The 22077-nt window shown below is 44.1% G+C and overlaps 1 protein-coding gene across 5 annotated transcripts in view; it reads right to left on the bottom strand.

Moving 5' to 3' along the window:
* The window catches only part of LOC140394528 (centriolar coiled-coil protein of 110 kDa-like), a 96350-nt gene that overhangs the window by 56165 nt on the left and 18108 nt on the right, over nt 1–22077 (bottom strand). For 3 of the 5 annotated variants that reach the window (XM_072481885.1, XM_072481880.1, XM_072481882.1), the window contains exons 4-7: nt 21021–21143; nt 14025–15684; nt 2023–2150; nt 370–547 (exon numbers count right to left, since the gene is read on the bottom strand). In XM_072481885.1, coding sequence (XP_072337986.1) covers nt 370–547; nt 2023–2150; nt 14025–15684; nt 21021–21143 — 2089 coding nt within the window. The remainder of the gene's footprint in view (nt 1–369; nt 548–2022; nt 2151–14024; nt 15685–21020; nt 21144–22077) is intronic. The other 2 variants (XM_072481883.1, XM_072481884.1) reach the window with 1 other exon arrangement.

The raw sequence follows: 22077 nt of genomic DNA, 5'->3' as shown, positions 1-22077 counted from the left end.
CCCATCCAGAGGTCTCTGAAATGTTGCTAATGTGCTGCTTCCACCACATCCTCTGGCAGCGCGTTCCAGGCACCCACCACCCTGTGTGAAAAACTTACCCCTCACATCTCCCTGAAACTTTCCCCCTCTCACCTTGACCTTGTGCCCCCTTGTAATTGACACTTCCACCCTTGGAAAAAACCTTTGACTATCCACCCTGTCTATACCTCTCAATTTTGTATCAGGTCTCCCCTCAGCCTCCGTCTTTCCAGTGAAAACAATCCTAGTTTATTCAACCTCACCTCATACCCAACACCCTCGAGACCAAGATTCAAGCAACGGGAAAAGTTCATGTGCTTTAATGCAGTATTCTTTTGAAACTCCGATTACCAATGTTAGGAGAAATACTGGACTGATGGCCATCAACTCCATTGATCAGAGATGGCATGGGGTAGTTTTCATTTATTCTCCTCCAACCTAAAGAAGTTTCTTTACTCGAGCAACTTCCAGATGAGTCCATCACAAAATTCCTTTGCTCCCGAAATCGCCTTTCCTGTTCTTCTATTTCCTAAAAGACAAAAATTTTAAAAATCAACTAAGTCAAATATTATTTCCACCAATGGTTAACAGAAGTCACTCAAACTATTATTTCTCTTTGCATGGAAGCATCCAACAATCTTTCTATTCATGTTTGCCGCTGATGGTCAGATGATGTGAACGTTTTGGGGCCAAGTAACAACAATAGGCAATCTGAAAACCTGCAACATTAATCAAAGGTGTTCATCAATGAAAGAGGAGTTATCTTTAAACTGAGCCAGAGGAATATTCAGATGCAGTGGGAAATTTCCAATTGCTTATCTTTAAGCTTGATCTTTACCAGCAATCTTCAAAAAAATTCCTCTTCCTTTACACAATAAACGCACCTTCATGACGCAGAATATGATCATTCTTATTGCTTTGGATTGCAGAATAATTTCCTAACATCAACAAATAGCTGGACATGTTCAACCCTGTTATGATAGATTTTGAAACAGGAAATTAAAGTTGCCAGACCCGGAGCACCTTTGAAATATCTACGTCACTGTCACTGTCAAAAACCTGAAACTCCCTTCCCAACAGCACCATGGCCGTGGCGATAACACAGTGACTGCAGCGGCCTCCTCAATTTGGGCTCCATATCTTAGTTCACATGTTGTGGAGGTGGGGGAAATGTTGAAGAACCTTCTCATGAGTCTGATACATGGTCAGGATGTGGTGGGTATGTATCGATTCAGGGTGGGTACAGTCCTTGGGTCAGGAAGGGAAGAGGGCAAAAAGGTTGCTCGAGAGAGTTCGGCACCATCAAGTCAGCGCTAAACTCAATGTTGCTAACTCAGCAATTTTTTATTTAAAACAAGAAAATACATTCCTATTTTATGCTTGAGAAAAAAAAAAGTCCAAAGAGCCGGTTTACTGTTCAACTGAAACCTGGTGTCAGATTTGTGAGGAGTCAGGAAGTCTCCGTGGGTCTTTAAAAACAGAGAGCAGGGAAATCACAACCTCATTTCTGATAGGTTGTTGTCAGTAAGGGAACGGAAACTGTAATAATAATAATTAATAATAATAACTTGAAGCATTTACATTTTACTTGTTATTTGTGACCAAAACATTCAAGTCCTCATTAAGTCAACCTGGGCAGACAATGAATTAAGAAAACAAAAAAAAAGTTCATAACATGAACTGGAAAAAGACGGTCACAAATCTAGGGAAAAAATAAAAGCTTACAGTAGGGAATGAGCCAGTTATGTGCTGTATAACATTACAGTAATAGGACAAAAAGCTTTCAATCTTTTTCCAGTAATACAGTATCCTTCCTGTAATACGAGAAGATTATGACATTGGAAAAGGTACAAGGATTACCCATCTGTTGTTTCAGTGTTTAACAATGAAAACATCATCTTACAACATTTAAAGAGCGGTCATTTTATTTATTTTATTATGTTTTATTGGTTAAACTTTGAAGACAAGTTTCAATGTCTAAATTGTAGTAAGTGCTCTCCCTACCCTTTGCAGTTTCTCTTGTTCCTTTTCTTGTTCAGCAATCAGCATAGAGAGCTGTAATGTGTGTTGTTCTTCTAATTGTTTCCGCATTTCTGCAAATGCCATCATCTGCTTTGTGATGTGTTCTTCATCTGAACAATGGAGCAGAAAAAAAATACATTTAGCCCTCTTCTTAAAAATACAAATCGGCCTGTATTTTGCAGTCAGCAGTGAATGAAGAGCACTCATCACATTTACACATGCCCACAGACATGGGTTTTTACACTGCAACTTGCAATAATTAGAAATCCATTCCAGCAAGGTGTCCTCCCCAAGCATCTGGAATTACTTTGAAAGGGGCAAACCCTTAACACCCTCTTAACCAAATAGACTCTTCTGTCATACAATCTCTCCTGACTATCACAGACTTTTCTTAGTCCTTGTCCCACCCTCCCCTTGCTTAAAACCTACTCCATTTCGAAATGTTCCCAGTTCTGCTTCTTCCTACGCAGCCTGAACTTGTCCTAATTTGAAATATTTCCTCAGATAGGTCCCCATAAATCAGTGCTACGCCAAATTTTAAGTTTTAATTTGTATTTGGAATTCCTCTTTCTCAGATAAAGCAGCATCCTAGTGAACTGTTTTCTAAAGTCTCTTACAATGTTCAAGCCAACACTACACGTGTTTTTGGGATCCTTAAGGGGGAGGGGGAGCAGCCCCAAGCCGTGGTCCACATAGGTACCAACGACATAGGTAGGAAAAGGGATAGGGATGTAAGGCAGGAATTCAGGGAGCTAGGATGGAAACTTAGATCTAGGACAAACAGAGTTATTACCTCTGGGCTGTTACCCGTGCCACGTGATAGCGAGACGAGGAATAGGGAAAGAGAGGAGTTGAACACGTGGCTACAGGGATGGTGCAGGAGGGAGGGTTTCAGATTTCTGGATAATTGGGCTCATTCTGGGGTCGGTGGGACCTCTACAAACAGGATGGTCTACACCTGGACCAGAGGGGTACCAATATTCTGGGGGGGAAATTTGCTAATGCTCTGCGGGAGGGTTTAAACTAATTCAGCAGGGGCTTGGGAACCTGAATTGTAGCTCCAGTATACAGGAGGTTGAGAGTAGTGAGGTCATGAGTAAGGTTTCAAAGTTGCAGGAGTGTACCGGCAGGCAGGAAGGTGGTTTAAAGTGTGTCTTCTTCAATGCCAGGAGCATCCGGAATAAGGTGGGACTTCGATGTTGTAGCCATTTCGGAGACATGGATAGAGCAGGGACAGGAATGGTTGTTGCAGGTGCCGGGGTTTAGATATTTCAGTAAGCTCAGGGAAGGTGGTAAAAGAGGGGGAGGAGTGGCATTGTTAGTCAAGGACAGTATTACGGTGGCAGAAAGGACGTTTGATGGGGACTCGTCTACTGAGGTAGTATGGGCTGAGGTTAGAAACAGGAAAGGAGAGGTCACCCCGTTAGGGGTTTTCTATAGGCCTCCTAAAAGTTCCAGAGATGTAGAGGAAAGGATTGCAAAGATGATTCTGGATAGGAGCGAAAACAACAGGGTAGTTGTTATGGGGGACTTTAACCTTCCAAATATTGACTGGAAACGCTATAGTTCGAATACGTTAGATGGGTCCGTTTTTGTCCAATGTGTGCAGGAGGGTTTCCTGACACAGTATGTAGATAGGCCAACGAGAGGCGAGGCCGTATTGGATTTGGTACTGGGTAATGAACCAGGACAGGTGTTAGATTTGGAGGTAGGTGAGCACTTTGGTGATAGTGACCACAATTCGATTACGTTTACTTTAGCGATGGGAAGGGATAGGTATATACCGCAGGGCAAGAGTTATATCTGGGGGAAAGGCAATTATGACGCGATGAGGCAAGACTTAGGATGCATCGGATGGAGAGGAAAACTGCAGGGGATGGGCACAATGGAAATGTGGAGCTTGTTCAAGGAACAGCTACTGCATGATAAGTATGTACCTGTCAGGCAGGGAGGAAGTGGTCGAGCAAGGGAACCGTGGTTTACTAAGGCAGTTGAAACACTTGTCAAGAGGAAGAAGGAGGCTTATGTAAAGATGAGGCATGAAGGTTCAGTTAGGGCGCTCGAGAGTTACAAGTTAGCTACAAAGGACCTAAAGAGAGAGCTAAGAAGAGCCAGGAGGGGACATGAGAAGTCTTTGGCAGGTAGGATCAAGGATAACCCTAAAGCTTTCTATAGATATGTCAGGAATAAAAGAATGACTAGGGTAAGAGTAGGGCCAGTCAAGGACAGTAGTGGGAAGTTGTGCTTGGAGTCCGAGGAGATAGGAGAGGTGCTAAATGAATATTTTTCGTCAGTATTCACACAGGAAAAAGACAATGTTGTCGAGGAGAATACTGAGATTCAGGCTACTAGACTAGAAGTGCTTGAGGTTCATAAGAAGGAGGTGTTAACAATTCTGGAAAGTGTGAAAATAGATAAGCCCCCTGGGCCGGATGGGATTTATCACAGGATTCTCTGGGAAGCTAGGGAGGAGATTGCTGAGCCTTTGGCTTTGATCTTTAAGTCATCTTTGTCTACAGGAATAGTGCCAGGAGACTGGAGGATAGCAAACGTTGTCCCCTTGTTCAAGAAGGGGAGTAGAGACAACCCCGGTAACTATAGACCAGTGAGCCTTACTTCTGTTGTGGGTAAAATCTTGGAAAGGTTTATAAGAGATAGGGTGTATAATCATCTGGAAAGGAATAATTTGATTAGACATAGTCAACACGGTTTTGTGAAGGGTAGGTCGTGCCTCACAAACCTTATTGAGTTCTTTGAGAAGGTGACCAAACAGGTGGATGAGGGTAAAGCAGTTGATGTGGTGTATATGGATTTCAGTAAAGCGTTTGATAAGGTTCCCCACGGTAGGCTACTGCAGAAAATACGGAGGCATGGGATTCAGGGAGATTTAGCAGTTTGGATCAGAAATTGGCTAGCTGGAAGAAGACAAAGGGTGGTGGTTGATGGGAAGTGTTCAGACTGGAGTCCAGTTACTAGTGGTATACCACAAGGATCTGTTTTGGGGCCACTGCTGTTTGTCATTTTTATAAATGACCTGGAGGAGGGCGTAGAAGGATGGGTGAGTAAATTTGCAGATGACACTAAAGTCGGTGGAGTTGTGGACAGTGCGGAAAGATGTTACGAGTTACAGAGGGACATAGATAAGCTGCAGCGCTGGGCTGAGAGGTGGCAAATGGAGTTTAATGCAGAAAAGTGAGAGGTGATTCATTTTGGAAGGAATAACAGGAAGACAGAGTACTGGGGTAATGGTAAGATTCTTGGCAGTGTGGATGAGCAGAGAGATCTCGGTGTCCATATACATAGATCCCTGAAAGTTGTCACCCAGGTTGCGAGGGTTGTTAAGAAGGCGTACGGTGTGTTAGCTTTTATTGGTAGAGGGATTGGGTTTCGGAGCCATGAGGTCATGTTGCAGTTGTACAAAACTCTGGTGCGGCCGCATTTGGAGTATTGCGTGCAATTCTGGTCGCCGCATTATAGGAAGGATGTGGAAGCTTTGGAAAGGGTGCAGAGGAGATTTACCAGAATGTTGCCTGGTATGGAGGGAAGATCTTATGAGAAAAGGCTGAGGGACTTGAGGCTGTTTTCGTTAGAGAGAAGAAGGTTAAGAGGTGACTTAATTGAGGCATACAAGATGATCAGAGGATTGGATAGGGTGGACAGTGAGAGCCTTTTTCCTCGGATGATGATGTCTAGCACGAGGGGACATAGCTTTAAATTGAGGGGAGATAGATATAAGACAGATGTCAGAGGTAGGTTCTTTACTCAGAGAGTAGTAAGGGAGTGGAATGCCCTGCCTGCAACAGTAGTGGACTCGCCAACACAAAGGACATTCAAATGGTAATTGGATAGACATATGGACGATAAGGGAATAGTGTAGATGGGCTTTCGAGTGGTTTCACAGGTCGGCTCAACATCGAGGGCCGAAGGGCCTGTACTGCGCTGTAATGTTCTATGTTCTACGCAGAAGGTTTATGCAGAATGATCGACTCTTGGCTTCTCTTTCTCTCGCGTGATAAAGCCTAAAATTCCATTAGCATTTTCCTTAAAAACTACTGGATAAACCAGAGATGATTTTTATAATCCGTGAACCCGTAGCCACAAGTGTCTCTGCTCTTTCACAGCACCAAGTCTACTTCCATTCAAAATATAAATTATTGAACGTTAATTTACTTGCCATTTTTGAAGCTTGGGTATCGATTTGAGCAATATCTCTTTGCAGCTTCTTTTGACCTTCTAAATAATTAACCGTGCCTCCTATTTTGGTATCATCTGCTCATTTGGCTTAAAGCCAAATACTCAACATACATAACGAACAGAAGGGACTCAGAAATAAATCCTGCATGATGTCATTACCCACCTCCAATAATTCAAGAAATTCCAAACAGAAGATGACATGATTAACCTTACCAAATGGGCACAGTAAGAAGTCTTACAACACCAGGTTAAAGTCCAACAGGTTTGTTTCAAACACTAGCTTTCGGAGCGCTGCTCCTTCCTCAGGTGAATGAAGAGGTCTGTTCCAGAAACATATATATATATATATAGACAGATTCAAAGATGCCAGACAATGCTTAGAATGTGAGCATTTGCAGGTAATTAAGTCTTTACAGATCCAGAGGTGGGGTAACCCCAGGTTAAAGAGGTGTGAATTGTCTCAAGCCAGGACAGTTGGTAGGATTTCGCAAGCGCAGGCCAGATGGGGGATGAATGTAATGCAACATGAATCCCAGGTCCCGGTTGAGGCTGTACCCATGTTACCAAATGGGTATATAGTTGGAAAATGGATTCCAATGTAGATAAACGTGTTGTTGTGCATTTGGTGGGGAAAAAAATCACAAAGGGATTAATCTTTGGGGAGTGGTGAAATGCTGAAGCTGCAAAGAGGATTGTATTGTCAAGGCAGGTGAACCAACCTTTGTATTTGGGATGGTGGAGTAACCATCTAATTTTAGCTGTTGTGTGTGGGCATCCACACACAGGATGCTGAGGGGAACTGAATTCAAGGATACATATCATGTGATGATCGCGCTGGGCCTCCACCAAACAGTCAGCGTAACTGACAAGTTGACTGAACAATAGCTGAACGAGGAAAGCGTTGGAGCCACGGGCTTCAACATTCTATGCTCAAAAGTAAAAACTGAGCAAAGCTTTTACAAAAATATTGAATGGGATGTTGACAGCATCAGCTGCCCATCCCTAACTGTCCTTGAACAGTGTGGCTTTCTAGGGCAACCACATTACTGAAGAGTCTGGACTCACATATAACCCAGAGCAGGAAACAACGGCAGATTTAAAGAACTTGAATGAAGCAGATGGGCTTTTGCAATGATTGAGAAACGAGATTGGCAGGGGGTTGGGAACCTGTGTGGAAATTCAGAGACACGAGAAAAACTGGCAGTGGGAAGTAGAGAAGTATTTACTGATAAGGAGGATATATCAGAGAGTAATATGAAGGTAAATAAAATACTTGGATCAAATTAGAGTAGGAACAATAAATTATTAGATCGGGTGAGAGTAAGGGGGAAACAGGAAAAAAGCCTCAATCAGGGTACATGGTGTGGTTAATAAAATTAGTGAACTACAGGCACAGGTTGACAAATGGAATTATGATATGATTGCTTTAACAGAGAGCTCGCTCAAAGAAGGGCAGGACTGGCTGTTAAATATTCTTGGGTAGAAGGTATTTAGGAGAAACAGGAAAGGAGTAGTGTGGCAGTATTGATTAACGGGGACATGACAGTGCTGGAGAGAGAGGGTGTTCTAGAGGGGTTAATGACAGAACCTCTGGTGAGAGATAAGGAATGAAAAAGGTGCAATAACATTGATAACATGTACTATATAGACCAGCAGGAGTGGCTGCAACCACTTCCGGTGGCAGCCATGAGCTGAGTGGTCGCAGGAAAGTGGCTCTCTTGGGAACTCCTCACAGACATATGACAAACTTCCCCAGCTTCAACCCACCCCCCCCCCCCCCCCCCCGCCCCCCCACACACCACCTGCCATGAATGAGATAGCACAGGTAAGGGAGGTGAACAGTCAGCTAGTCACAACGCCAAACAAGACTTATCAAAACTTTCCACCTGGGACTGTGCACCCCTGAGCCCCGGGAGGGTGACTCGAAGATGAAACAGTTCCTCAAGGAGCTGGACATACCAGTGGTAGGGTGGAAAAGAAACAGGGACTGGAAGCACTGTTAGGGCTGGGGTAGGTCATGGGCTGCATTAACTCCATGCAGTCAGGGAAGATATTGGGGCCAGACGGGTTCCTGGTCAACTTCCATAAGAATGTTCACAGCAGCACTGGTCCCGCATCTGCAGATGTTCAATGACTCTTAACGAGACCTTGCCACCCACGCTGGCACAGGCCTCAATATCACTAATCCCTAAAAAAGACAAGGACCCGACAGAGTGTGGGTCATACATACCCATCCCACTCCTGAACCAAAGTCCTGGCGAAGGCCCTACCGAGACGTCTGGAGAGTTGTGCGTCAGAGATAGTCGAGGAAAATATGTTTTTTTTTTTTTTTTAAAAAGGGCAGGCAACCAACGGCGAACATCAGATGTCTGCTCAACGTGATTATGACCCCACCCAGGAGGAGACACCAGAAGTGATCATCTCCCTGGATGCAGAGAGTCGAATGGAGGTACCTCATAGAGGTGCTAGAACCGTTGTATTTGGGGCAGGTTCACTCTTAAACCTCTGTACAGCACTCCCATGGAGAGTGTATGGACAAACGCCATCAGTGCTGGATATTTCCCGTGCACAGGCATACGGCAGGGATGCCCATCGTCTCCACTGCTGTTTTCCCTGGCAATCGAGCCACTGGCTATTGCTCTCAGATCAGCGAAGGAGAGGCATCCAGAAGGGATACAGATAGCACAGTCTCACTCTATGCGGATGACCTGGTCTTCTCTGCCTCAAGCCTCCTAGCCGGCATGGGAAGGAAAATGGAACTTCGAAGAAAGCTCGGAGCCTTCTCAGGAAACAAATGCAACCGGAGCAAGAGCAAAAGCTTCTCCGAGAACTCCCAGGGGAGAGAAGCAGAACTGGGAACGCTGCCATTCAAACTGGTCCAAACCAAGTTTAAATACCCGGGGATCCAGATCGCCCACAACTGGACACGGATCCATAAGTGGAACCTGTTAAGCCGAGTGGAGGAGGTAAAGAGAGACCAATGGAGCTGGGACTCGCTCCCCACTCTCCCTGATGGGAAGAGTGCAGACAATGAGCGTGCTGCCAAGATTCCTCTTTCTATTCAGATCCCTCCCAATCTTCATTCCCAAAGCCTTCTTCACCAAGGCAGAGAAGTTAATCAGGGCGTCGTGTGGGTAGGAAAAAAAACCCGGATCCGCAAAAGCGTCTTATAAAAAGAGGGCGGAGCATGGTGGCCCTGACGCTGCCGAACCTCCTCCTCGGAGATGGCTGGGAGAACCGGAGGCGGAATGGGTGCAGATGGAGGAGACCTCCTGTATTGGAACATCCCTCCGGGCACTGGCCACAACCCCACTCCCATTCCCCCCCAGCCACATACTCGAGGAGCCCTACGGGGTGGTGGCGAGGCCAAGGACCCGGGAACCAGCTCAGGCACCGTTTCAAACTTGCCGACATTTCCGCTGGGGTCCCCATTTGCAAAAACCATAAATTCACCCTGGCAAAAATAGACGCCACCTTCAAAATGCGGAGACAATGCAGAGGGGTACTGACAGTAAGGGACCTGTACTTAGACGATAGAGTAACGACCCTGGGAAAACTATCAGAGAAGCTCCAGCTCCCGAAAGGGAACGAGCTCCGATACCTACGACTGGACTTCCTCCGCGAGGAGACCGCAACATTCCCCCAGCTACTTGGACACTCCCTATTGGACAGACTGCTAACGGCGGACAAATTAGGGGACGGTAAATGTGCCGACATGCACGTTAAAAGAGGTAAGGGCCCGCTGGACGAGGCACGGGAAAACGGAGAGGAAAAGCTCGGCATAGAGATTGGGCGATGACTCTGGATCGAAGAACTGCACAGAGTGAAGTCCAACTCCTCATACGCAGGGCTGAGCTTACCGCAGCTAAAGGTGGCGCACCTGACCAGTACATGCACGTTCTTCCCAAGGTGGAGGATGGTGCCGGGGAGGTCTGGTCAACCACACCCACATGTTCTGGTCCTGCTCCAAACTTGTCAGGCACTGGACCACCTTTTTTGAGGCCATGCCTGTTAGTGGCAGTCTTCGGGGTGTCAGAACAGCCAGAACTCTTTACGGGGAGAGGGGCAGATCCCTTTGCCTCCCTGATTGCCCGCCAGAGACTGTCTGACTTGGCAGAATTCCGGAAATGGTACAAATATAACTTGCGATCAGGGGATCGGAAGAAAGCTTCCACAACACATGGAGACAATTCACCAGCCTGTTCGTGACCAGCAACTAGGAAACTGGGGAGTGAAAGGGTGCAGTTAAAGAGGACGCAGCACCCAAAACACAGGGGAAATACACACTACAGCGGGGATGCGGGAGCCCACAAGCAGTGCTGCAGAAGCACGCACCCACCAAAAGGGCAAGTTCTGCGGACGAGACCTCCCCACACTCGGTGGGCCTCGCTCTAGTGACCAGCATGCTGGATACTCCGCTCCCCCAAAGGTGATAACAGAGGGGGGTCTCTTCTTGTCACCCTAGAACATTGAGCTACCAAGCCAGAACGATCCACCAACACAGACCACACAGGTAAAATGTACAGCACAGGTACAGCTTAACCGCATAGTGGTTAGGGGGAGACGAAGGAAGCAAAATATTTATTTCTGTCACCATGTCTATTTCCCTTTAAGTACTTTGATCATATTTCTAGTATGTTTACTACATTGGTGTAGCTTCACAGGAAATACACTGCAGGAGACGTCCTTCGGCCCATCAAGTCTACACCGATGCATGAAAGACACCTGCCCTGCCCACCCAATCCCATTTGCCAGCACTTGGCCCATAGCCTTGAATGATGGGCCAAGTGCTCATCCAGGTACTTTTTAAAGGATGTGAGGCAACATGCCTTTTATAATCTATGCACTGATTGATAAAGGCAAGTGTCCTATTACCACCCTATTAACCTGTCCTTCTGCATTCAGATAACTATGGACAAACACACCAAGGTCCCTTTGTTCCTCAGAACCTCCTAATGTCAGGCCATTCATTGAATATTTCCTTGTCAAATTACTCCTTCCAAAGTGTATCATATAACCTGACACTTTTCAGGATTAAATTCCATCTGCCACTTATCCGCCCATTTGACCATCCCGTCGATATCCTCCTGTTACCCAGGACACTCAGCCTCACTGTTAACCCCCCGGTCAATCTTTGTGTCATCCGCAAACTTACTGATCCCCCCCCCCACATAGTCATCCAAGTCATTTATATAAATGACAAATAATAGGGGACCCAGCACAGATCCCCCCTGGGCTTGTTTATATTTTATAGTAGGCTTGTTACAAGTCTATTTCGATTATACTGTTCATGTGCTTTTCTTTATTTTCTGTTATAAATATAAATGAAAATTTTCAATAAAAACATACCCTAAAAAATGCTCCTCAACAAAAAAACAGACCACCAACTAGTGGAAGGGAGGTAGAGGAACAAATTTGCAAAGAAATTACAGATAGATGCAAGAATAAAGGAGTAATTATAACGAGGGACTTCAATTATCCAAATCTAGACTGGGATAGAAATAGTGTAAAGGGACAAGAGGGGCGAGAGGACCTGGAATGTGTTCAAAATAATTTGCTGCAGCAGAATGTTTGTGGTTTAATGAGAGGGTAGACATTGTGGAACCTGGTTCTGAAAATCAAACAACAGTGGGAGAGCATTTAGGGTTAGGAGGGTGGAATTTAAACCCTTATCCCCAGGGCATTAGCCTGGGTCACTAGTCTAGTGACATTACCACAATGCCACCATGGATACTCCCCCTCCTTTCCCCCACTTCATTCAGTTCAACATTGATTTCAGCAAAGGCTGAACGAGAAAGATCAAAGGCTAAACTCAGAATTAGTGTGTGGCCAGTCAGAGTAGGACAGAGGGTTTAGGATTACACAATCTCTACAGTGCAGGAGGCCTTTCGGCTCAGAGAATCTGCACCCACCCTTCAAAAGACCCAACCCAGGTCCACACCACTGCCCTACCCCCACCTAACCTTTTGGACATTAAGGGCAGTTTATCATGGCCAATCCACCTAACCTGCACATCTTTGGACTGAGAGGGGAAACCGGAGCACCCGGAGGAAACCCACGCACTCACGGGGAGAACGTGCAGACTCCACACAGTCACCCAAGGCTAGAATTGAACCTGGGACCCTAGTGCGGTGAGGCAGCAGTGCTAACCACTATGGCGTTTGAACAGACATAAAGCCAAAAGTGAAAATTCAACCCGTGACAAATATTAGAATGAAGTTTGTACAAATTATTATCACAGTTAAGTGTGCATCTGCTACTTTGTTCTGTCGCATTGATGAATCTAAAATAAACTTGACTCTACATTGACCTGACCTCACCCAGAGCATACATCAATTGTGCCTAATGGAAGGCTGGTAAGCCACACTGATCACAATGCCTAATCTGCACTTCGAGTTATTCTATTATGCTTCCGATATTGACCCGGATTTGGTTCTCAGTGGCATAAGAATGACCTTATCCGTTCACCTCTCCTACAGCTGCCCAAAGACTGAGGGCTTGTCAGTGGGAATTTCCACCAACCAGGTGCTTCATTCAGTCTGGTGCCCTCGACCAAGAAATCTGTGGCATCCGAGTCGGTCAGGCACCAGTGAGGTTCTCCTACTAGTAAGGTTGAAGTATCTCCCTGAGACACGGACTAAAAACCAGGAGGTTAAAAAAAAACAAGAAATATAAATCACATATGGGCGGCAAAATATAGGTTGGTACATAGGAATGGGATAAAGAAAGAGATAAAAGAAAACAAACAGAAAAACAAAAAATATATATTTTAATTTTGTTAATTTTCTTTGAGTGAATGAGACTCCACGAGTTAATTTTTCAGGACAACCGAGGTTATTCATTAGTAATTGTTGGTTAATGCACTGTCAAAACTAATATGCTCCCATATTCACTCGCCTCAACTTTTTCCATTCATCTTTCAACTGGAACGAATGGGTAAGCATCACAAGTTCACACCAATAAGAGAGAGGGTTAAGAGGTGACTTAATTGAGGCATACAAGATGATCAGAGGATTGGATAGAGTGGACAGTTTTTTCCTCGGATGGTGATGTCTAGCACAAGGGGACATCGCTTTAAATTGAGGGGAGATAGATATAAGACAGATGTCAGAGGTAGGTTCTTTACTCAGAGAGTAGTAAGGGCGTGGAATGCCCTGCCTGCAACAGTAGTGGACTCGCCAACACTAAGGGCATTCAAATGGTCATTGGATAGACATCTGGACGATAAGGGAATAGTGTAGATGGGCTTTAGAGTGGTTTCACAGGTCGGCGCAACATTGAGGGCCGAAGGGCCTGCACTGCGTTGTAATGTTCTATAAGACGTAGGAGCTGAAGTAGGCCACTCGGCCCATCGAGTATGCTTCACCATTCAATGAGATCATGACTGATTTGATATGATAATCCTCAACTCTACTTTCCCACCTTAAATAACCAGAACCCTTGATTCCCTTAATGATCAAAAATCTGTGTCTCGGCCTTGAACATACTCAACGGCCCAGCCTCTACACCCCTCTGTGGAAAAGAATTGCACAGGTTCACTCCCCTCAGAAGAAATTCTCCTAATTTTTGTCTTAAATGGATAATTCCTTACCCTGAGACTATGCCCTCTGGTCACAGGGTCTCCCACAAGAGGAAACTAATTACATATCACTATCAGATTGTATTAATATATTTGCAAGGGAAAACACAGAACTGAATGTAGCACTGCCACACCATCAGTAATATCTCAGACAGGACATAGTTAGGAAAAAAATGTAATCCTCTGTACCTCAAGATAAACTTGTTCTTACCTAAAGCATTAATATGGCTTGTTGAAGTTACTTCATTTTCACTCCTGCTAACAGAAACTCTCTGATATCTCTTCTCTCGAATCCACCTACTCATCTCCTGAGAATTTGAGCCTGCAGTTTCAACAACGGACAGTTCATTTTCTTTGGCATCTAAAGTAGCCAGAGCTAGCTTGCGTTTGGCTTTAGCTTCTATGCTGCTTTGTAGACTTGTTTCATTTTCTGAAGGTGCAGCTGTGAGGTCCATTTGTTGTCTTGTATTTTGAGTTTGCAGCAACACTGGAGATGGATGTTCGACATCATAGGATTTGTTAAGCTCAATAGGTGAACTTTGTTTGGCCTTCTCAGTCAGACTGCCAGCCTTATGGCCACTGAGATCATGTTCATTCTGGGCTTCTAAAGGTTGAGTTATTTCCGGATGATCGGTATGTAATGGAGATGCTCTTTCCAAATCACACAAATCTTTCAGAATCAAGCTCCTCAATGGCACTTGAACTTCATTCCCAACAATGGCTCCAAATACTTTTACGTCAGATTTTCCAGAAGGTTCAGCACACAAAAACTGTGAGCAACTTTTTGTTGGAATGTCATGTATCCTTCCCAAACCTGTTGGAATATCCTGCAGTTTTCCTTGATTTTTTTCAATTTCTTTTTGATTGACTGCTATTAAAGCTTCATTTGAAACTGCTCTCTTTATGCTATGGTCACTAATATTCATTTTACCTTGCTCAGTCCCAGGCAGCCCTCTGAACTTTTCTTTTGGACTTAGCTCATAAGCATTCACTGGGTTATTAATGACAATGTGGGTGGATGCCCTGGGACGTCTTTGGTGCATTTTGGGGCTGCGACTTGGTTCAGGGTTGGGCAATTTGGCATAGGAGCCCATTAAACTTTTAAGCAAGCTGTTTTCATTGGTCAACCAATCCTCATCTGAATCGGAGTCTCTGGATAAACCTCTCATTATCTTTGCTGGAAAGTCTACTTTTGATGAACTGCATAAAACTGAAGTGGGCGGACTAACTGCTCTCTTATCAGACAATTCAAAGCTTTCTCTGCTTGAAGAAGCAACTTGTGGCTGTGGAAATGACCTTGCACTGCTCGATTTGTCAACTCTCACAGGACTGGAGCTTTTGTTAGAAATTCTGTTCCTTTCTCTTTCCCAGTCATTGATTTTAACACCTTCATTTTCTTTATTGGAATGGCTTTCGTTTGCACCTTCCTTGGGAGCATTTTTCCCATTGCGCCGATTTTGTTCCCGCTCGACATATTCTCTTGACTTTTTAAGCAGATTCTGAAGACTCATTGCATAGTGATCAGGAATTTCCTTGATAGGTGACGTCACAGTTTCAGATTCTTCATTCTTAGGACTCACACAAACAGAAAGCCTGTCATCGGATTGGATACTGCAAATGGCTTTAGGAAGGTCACTTATTTGAGGGGAAGAAATAGACTTTTCAGAGTATCCCACAGTAATCCTTTCTTTTAATTTCAACAATGTCTTAGTTGATGGAACGGAACCATCAGGTTTGTCAGAATAGCTTGGGGAAAGTGAAGAACGGTCAGTATGCTGTGTTGTAGTGAAGTCATTTGTTGGACCAGGTTTTGTTGCCGGGTGAGTAACAGGGTCTTTGACACATTCGGTGGTACTTGGCACTTGGCAAACCTTGAGAAAAAAGGTTTTCAAAAATCAGGATCGACAAAGTAATAATGTTCTCCCCATTTGTAAAATCTGTGTACCTGTAAAACAGGCAATTATATAATGCTATTTCCTCGGTACATTATTGAGCAGTTAATAACTGAGAATTTTTTTTTTTTTTTTTTAAAGTGTATTTTAAACTTCAGACAAAATTGATATCTTAGCCTTTCAAAAAAAAAAAAGGGTAGCCACTTATAATGATTATATGTAACCTGAAAGCATGATCTTCAGTGAAACACAGACTGCAGGAGGTCCATTGGAAGTGAAGCAGAAAGTTTAATGTTTGTTGGCAACCACTGGTAACGGAACCATAAAAATCGCATCTCAGGTTTTGCTTTTGGTATCCACGGACACAATAGTAAACAAAATAAGACAAACCTTCTAAAGCAGTTACAATACAAGGAAGTATTTTTACTGGCTGCAATCATTGCCCCTTATGAATTGCTAACTAACTGTAGGAGTAAAATTGGATTAAGGAGGGGAACACATTATTTGCAATAACCAATAATTTGGAGAAAACAACAAAGTGTTCAGGCGGCAAAAACAAATTTAATTATGACTTGCATCTGTCAGTCCAAAAAAAAAAGAGTTGCTATATCAGAATTCCATTTCAAAGTTACAAGGGAGCTATGTTTAACTCAATCATGCCAGTGCTGAAATGTCTCCGTTATGAAAATGTAAAAATATTCATCATATAACCTGGGCAGGCAGGAGAGGAATCTGATGCAGGGCCTCGTCACGTTGGGTCTATGATCTTTTATCAAAATACTGGAGGTGGGCACTCGCACTCATGCTTGATCACAGAAAGATGACTGGCAGAATGACCGTGTCCACTGGAAACAGGATACAGTAATGTTTTGATACACCACCAGGTTAGTCAATCAAATGCCAGACAAACAGTCCAGAGAATGCAACGTTAAATCCCAGCATGGCAATTAGAGAATTTGGAAATATTCTGAAATATGAGTGACAGTGAAGTTGCTGGGTTGTCGCAAAAACTGAACCGGTTCACAAATAGCCTTCAAGGACGAGAAGCTGCTGTCCTGCCCCAGTCGAGGCTGTACATGACTAAAGTCCCACGCCGAGGTGTTACTCTGAACTGACCTTTGAAGTAAGACAGAAAACCCAGGAGGTCTGGCAGCATCTGTAGACGGGTCAACGGACTCTTAATGTTAACTCTTTCTCTCTCCACAGATGTTGCCAGATCTGCTGAGTTTATTCAGCATTGTCTGTTTTTAATTCAGATTTCCAGCATACACAGTATTCTGCTTTTATCTGATCTCAATTGTTCCAAATGGCTAAAAACTAATGCCAGATGGACCGACTCAGCTGCAGCCCGAGCATCAAATCACAACACAAAGGCACAATCTGCCCTGCCACACCCGTATTAACAGCCGAGGACCGGAGACAAAGTCAAACAACAACCGACCAGACAAACTCTCAATTATAGAACCAGAGAAATGTTAGTGCAGAAATAGGCCATTCTGTCCATGGTGTCTGCGCTGGCCTAAAAAAAGGAGAAAAGCTAGCCTTTCATTTGAATCCAGCACCTGATCCATCACCTTGCAGGTTCCAGCTCTTCCGATGCAGATCCAGGTTCCTTATCAGTGAATTGAGCGTTTCAGCGTCAACCAACAAACCAGGCCGTGAATTCCAGACACCCACCACCCTCTGGGTGAAAACAATTTTCCTCATATCCCCTCGATCCTTCTACCAATCACCTCAAATCTATGCCCCCCCCCCCCCCGGGTAATTGACCCCTCGCCTCGGGGAAAACGAGAGTTTCCTGTCTACCGTCTCGGCCCCTCAATCAGGCCACACCTCGGTCTCCTCTGTTCGAAAGGGAAACAACCCCAGCCTATCCAATCTTTCTTCAGCTGCAATTTTCAAGCCCTGGTAACATTCTTGTAAACCTCCTCTGCACTCTCTCCAGAGCATCAGGATCTTCCTGTAATGTGGTGACCAGAACTGTACACAAAACCCCAGCTGTGACCTATCCAGGTTTTATACAGTCCCAGCATTGCAACCCTGCTTTTGTATTCAATACCTCACCCAATGATGGAAAGCATTCCATGTGCTTTCTTAACCACCTCGTCCACCTGTCCTGACACCTTCAAGGACCTGTGGACATGCAATCCCAGGTCTCTCATTCCTCAATCCCTCTCAATATCTTCCTGTTTATTGAGTATTCCCTTCCCATTCAAATGCATTACCTCATACTTTTCCGGATTGAATTCCATTTGCTACTTTCCTGCCCACTCAACCAAACCGCTGATCTCATTCTGGAGCTGACAGCTTTCCTCTTAACCATCAACTATAAGGTACATTTTTCTGTCACCTGTAAATTTCCCAGTCATTCCACTCACATTTAAGTCTAAATCATTAATATAAACAACAAACAGCAAGGTCCCCAATACTGAGCCCTGTGGAATACCACTGTAAACCTGTTTTCTATTCGCAAAAGTATGCATCGACCATTACCCTTTGTTTCCTGTCACTGAGTCAATTGTGGATCCAACCTGCCACTTTCCCCTGTATCCCCTGAGATCTGTGGCGACTAGGGGCTTTTCACAGTAACTTCATTGAAGCCTACTTGTGACAATAAGCCATTATTATTATCTGACTGTCCTGCCCAGTCTGTCACGTGGGCCCTTGCCATAGGCTCATACAGCACAGAAAAGGCCCTTTGGCCCATCGCGTCTGCACTGGTCAAACCACCTAGCTAACAGATTTTTAAATTGGTAATTTGGTGTAGGGTTATGGAGAACGGGCAGGACAATGGAGTTAAGGCCAGGATGGAATCAGCCATGGTTGAATGGCGGAGCAGATGAGTCTAATGGCCTAATTCTGCTCCTACATCATGTGAACTTATGACTGTACACAGAACAATACTTTTCACTGTGCCTCAGTACACGTGACAGTAAATCTAATATGGTAATAAGCCATCGATTCAATACCAAGAATGCCACTAGCTCCAGATGTGGTCTCACCAGTACCTTGTACAGCTGCAGCAAGGCCTCCTGGCTCAGATACTCCAACCCCCTTGAAACAAGGGCCAACATTCCATTAACCTTCCCGATTACCTGCTGCACCTGTGCGAGCTTCCTGTGTTTGGTGCACAAGTATCTCCAAGTCTCTGTGTTGCAGCTTTCTGCAGTTTTGCTCCATTTAAATAAGATTCAGTTCTTTTGTTCTCCCTTCCAAAATGAACTTCACATTTTCCCACCTTGTGCTCCATTTGCTCTCTTACTTAACCTATCAATATCTCTTTGCAAACTGTTTATATCCCTCTCACAACTTGCTTTTTCACCTATTTTTGTGTTGAGTGAATATGTGGCTACAATACATTAGTTTCCCTCCTCCAAGTCATTAATATATATATATTGTAAACAGTTGCAGTTCCAGCACTGATTCCATTGGTTACAGGTCACCAACCTGAAAAAGAGTCCCTTATCTCCACTCACTGTTTCCTGCCCATGAGCCAATTCTCTATCCATACCAGTATACTACTCCAAAACCATGGGATCTTATCTTATATATACGTTTATTATTGTTGCAAGTAGGCTTACATTAACAATGCAATGAAGTTACTGTGAAAATCGTCACACTACAGCTTCTGTTCGGGTACACAGAGGGAATGCAGAATATCCAATTCACCTAACAAGCACGTCTTTCAGGACTTGTGGGAGGAAACCGGAGCACCCGGAGGAAACCCACGCAGACACGGGAAGAACGTGCAGACTCCGCATAGACAGTGACCCAAGCGGGAATCGAGCCTGGGACCCTGACGCTGTGAAGCAACAGTGCTAACCACTGTGCTACCATGCTGCCCATCTTATGACTTAACCTTTTGTGAGGTACCTTGTCAAACGCCTTCTGGAAGTCCAAATATAGCACATTTACGGTTCCCCTCTATCCATTCTGGTTGAGACATTCTCGAAAAGCCATAATAATTTAGTCAGACACAATTTCCCTTTCCTGAAGCCACGCTGACTCTGCTTGATTAGATTATGATTTTCCAAATGTGCTGCTATTACTTCTTAAAATTGATTCCAACATTTTTCCAACAATAAATGTTCGGCTATTCAGCCAGCAGTTACCTGCTTTTTACCACCCTCCCTGTTTGAATAGGGGTGTCACATTGGCAGTTTTCCAATCCTCCGATACTTCAGGATCCAAGGATTGTTGGAAAATTACAACCGGTTCATCTACTATCTGTGTAGCTACTTGTTTAATTCCCGTTCAACTCCTCTGTATTTCCTTCTTCCTCACCACTCTTCCCCAGATTTATTTTCTAAGGGGTCTATGTTCACTTTGACCTCTCCCTTCCTTTTTATATATTTAAAGAAACTCTTATTGTCAATTTTTATATTACTCGCTAGTTTGCCCCCGGTTTCTTATCTCTCTCTTTATTATCTTTTTAGTCCTCCTGTGCTGGATTCTGAATTTATCCCAGTCTTCGGGGCTATCACTGACCGTTGACTCCTTATGTTCTTTTTCTTTCAATTTAATACCTCCTTAATTTCCTTGGTTAACCAGGCTTGGTCTATCCCACTCTTAGAATCTTTCCTCTTTACTGGGATATATTTTTGTTGAGTCATGAAATATGGCTTAAATATCTACCACTGATAGTCTTTCCTGCTAATCTATCCGCCCAGTCCATGTTAGCTAACTCTATCCTCATTTCATTGTAATTCCCTTTATTTAAGTTAAACACAGTTGTTTCCAACCCAGGTTTTTCACTCTCAAACTGAATATTAAATTCTATCATGTTATGATCACTACTTCCTCAGGGATCTTTTACTCAAGAGGTCATTTATTAAACTTGCCTCATTATCTGATCCAAAATAGCCTGTTCCCTGGTTGCCTCCATGACATATTGCTCTAGGAAACTATCCCCAGCGCACTCTATGAATTCATTATCATTGTTACCCTTTACAACTTGATTAACCCAATCAACATGAAGCTTGAAGTCACCCATAATTATTGCATGCTCCTATTATTTGTTGATTTATACCTTTCCTAGTGTGGCTACTGTTTGGGGGTCTGTCTATACTCTACTCTTACCAATGTCTTCTTTCCCTTGTTGTTTTCCCCTCCACTCAAATGGACTCTACATCATCAGAGTCTCGATCATCTCTCACAACTGTCCTCAGTTCATCTCTTATTAAGAGTGCTACTCCACCATCTTTGCATTCTCTCCTGTGCTTCCAAAAGGACAAATATCCCTAAATATTAAGTTCCCAGTTTTAATCTCCCTGTAACCATGTCTCTGCATTTGCTATGAGATCATCACCATTTACCTCTATTTGCACCGTCAATTCATCTACCTTATTCCGAATGCTTCGTGCATTAATATACAAAACCTTTAGACTTGTCTTTTTGCCATTGTTAATCATCCTGACTGTGTCTCTGAAATATTCCATCTATGTGAAGATACAGAATGAAAGAATGATAATTATCCAGCCATATTTCTCCCTGTTTTTCAAATCTTTGTACTCATTATGTGATACCAATTATAGGGACAGGAACATTTTAATTTGAGACCGCAAGTGTCAGCATTAAAGTTCTCAAGTCAGATTAAGTAGAATGAGAGTCTGGAGAATGGTCACATGATTTTATTGCCACTATTGCTCTGCCCCAGCCCCACAAAAATACTACAGTAGCAGTGTGGCAATTATAATAATAATCTTTATTAGTGTCACAAGTAGGCTGACATTAACACTGCAATAAAGTTACTGTGAAAATCCCCTAGTCGCCACACTCCGGCGCCTGTTCGGGTACGTGGAGGGAGAATTCAGAATGTCCAATTCGCCCAACAAGCACGTCTTTCGGGACTTGTGGGAGGAAACCGGAGCACCCGGAGGAAACCCACGCAGACACGGGGAGAACATGCAGACTCCGCACAGACAGTGACCCAAGCCGGGAATTGAACCTGGGACCCTGGCGCCGTGAAGCAACAGTGCAAACCACTGTGCTGCCGTGCCGCCCATTCTCCATTTCCCAGCACAACCATCCTTTGGCCTGCCATAAATGCCAAGCAGTTTGGAGTAGACCCTTTGTCTGGAGCAGGATTGAGCCTCCAAACTCACAGGAGGAGTAAGCCATTCGGCCCCTTAAGCCTGCTTCAGCAAGATCATGACTGATTCGATTGTGGCCGTTAACTCCGCTTTCTACCCAGCTACCCATAACCCTCGGTTCCCTTGTTGAACAAAAATCCGTTGAACTCAACCTTGAAAATATTCAATGATCCAGCCTCCACTGCCTGATGGGGAAGAGAATTACAAAGACTGTCTGCTGTCTGAAAGAAATCAGTCTTAAATGGGAAACCGCTATTTCAAAACAATGCCCCCTTGTTCT

Source organism: Scyliorhinus torazame, chromosome 17, assembly GCF_047496885.1.
Source record: "Scyliorhinus torazame isolate Kashiwa2021f chromosome 17, sScyTor2.1, whole genome shotgun sequence".
In the NCBI taxonomy this organism is placed as follows: Eukaryota; Metazoa; Chordata; class Chondrichthyes; order Carcharhiniformes; family Scyliorhinidae; genus Scyliorhinus; species Scyliorhinus torazame.
The sequence above is the reverse complement of the archived record's forward strand: the minus strand, read 5'-3'. Positions and strand labels throughout refer to the sequence as shown.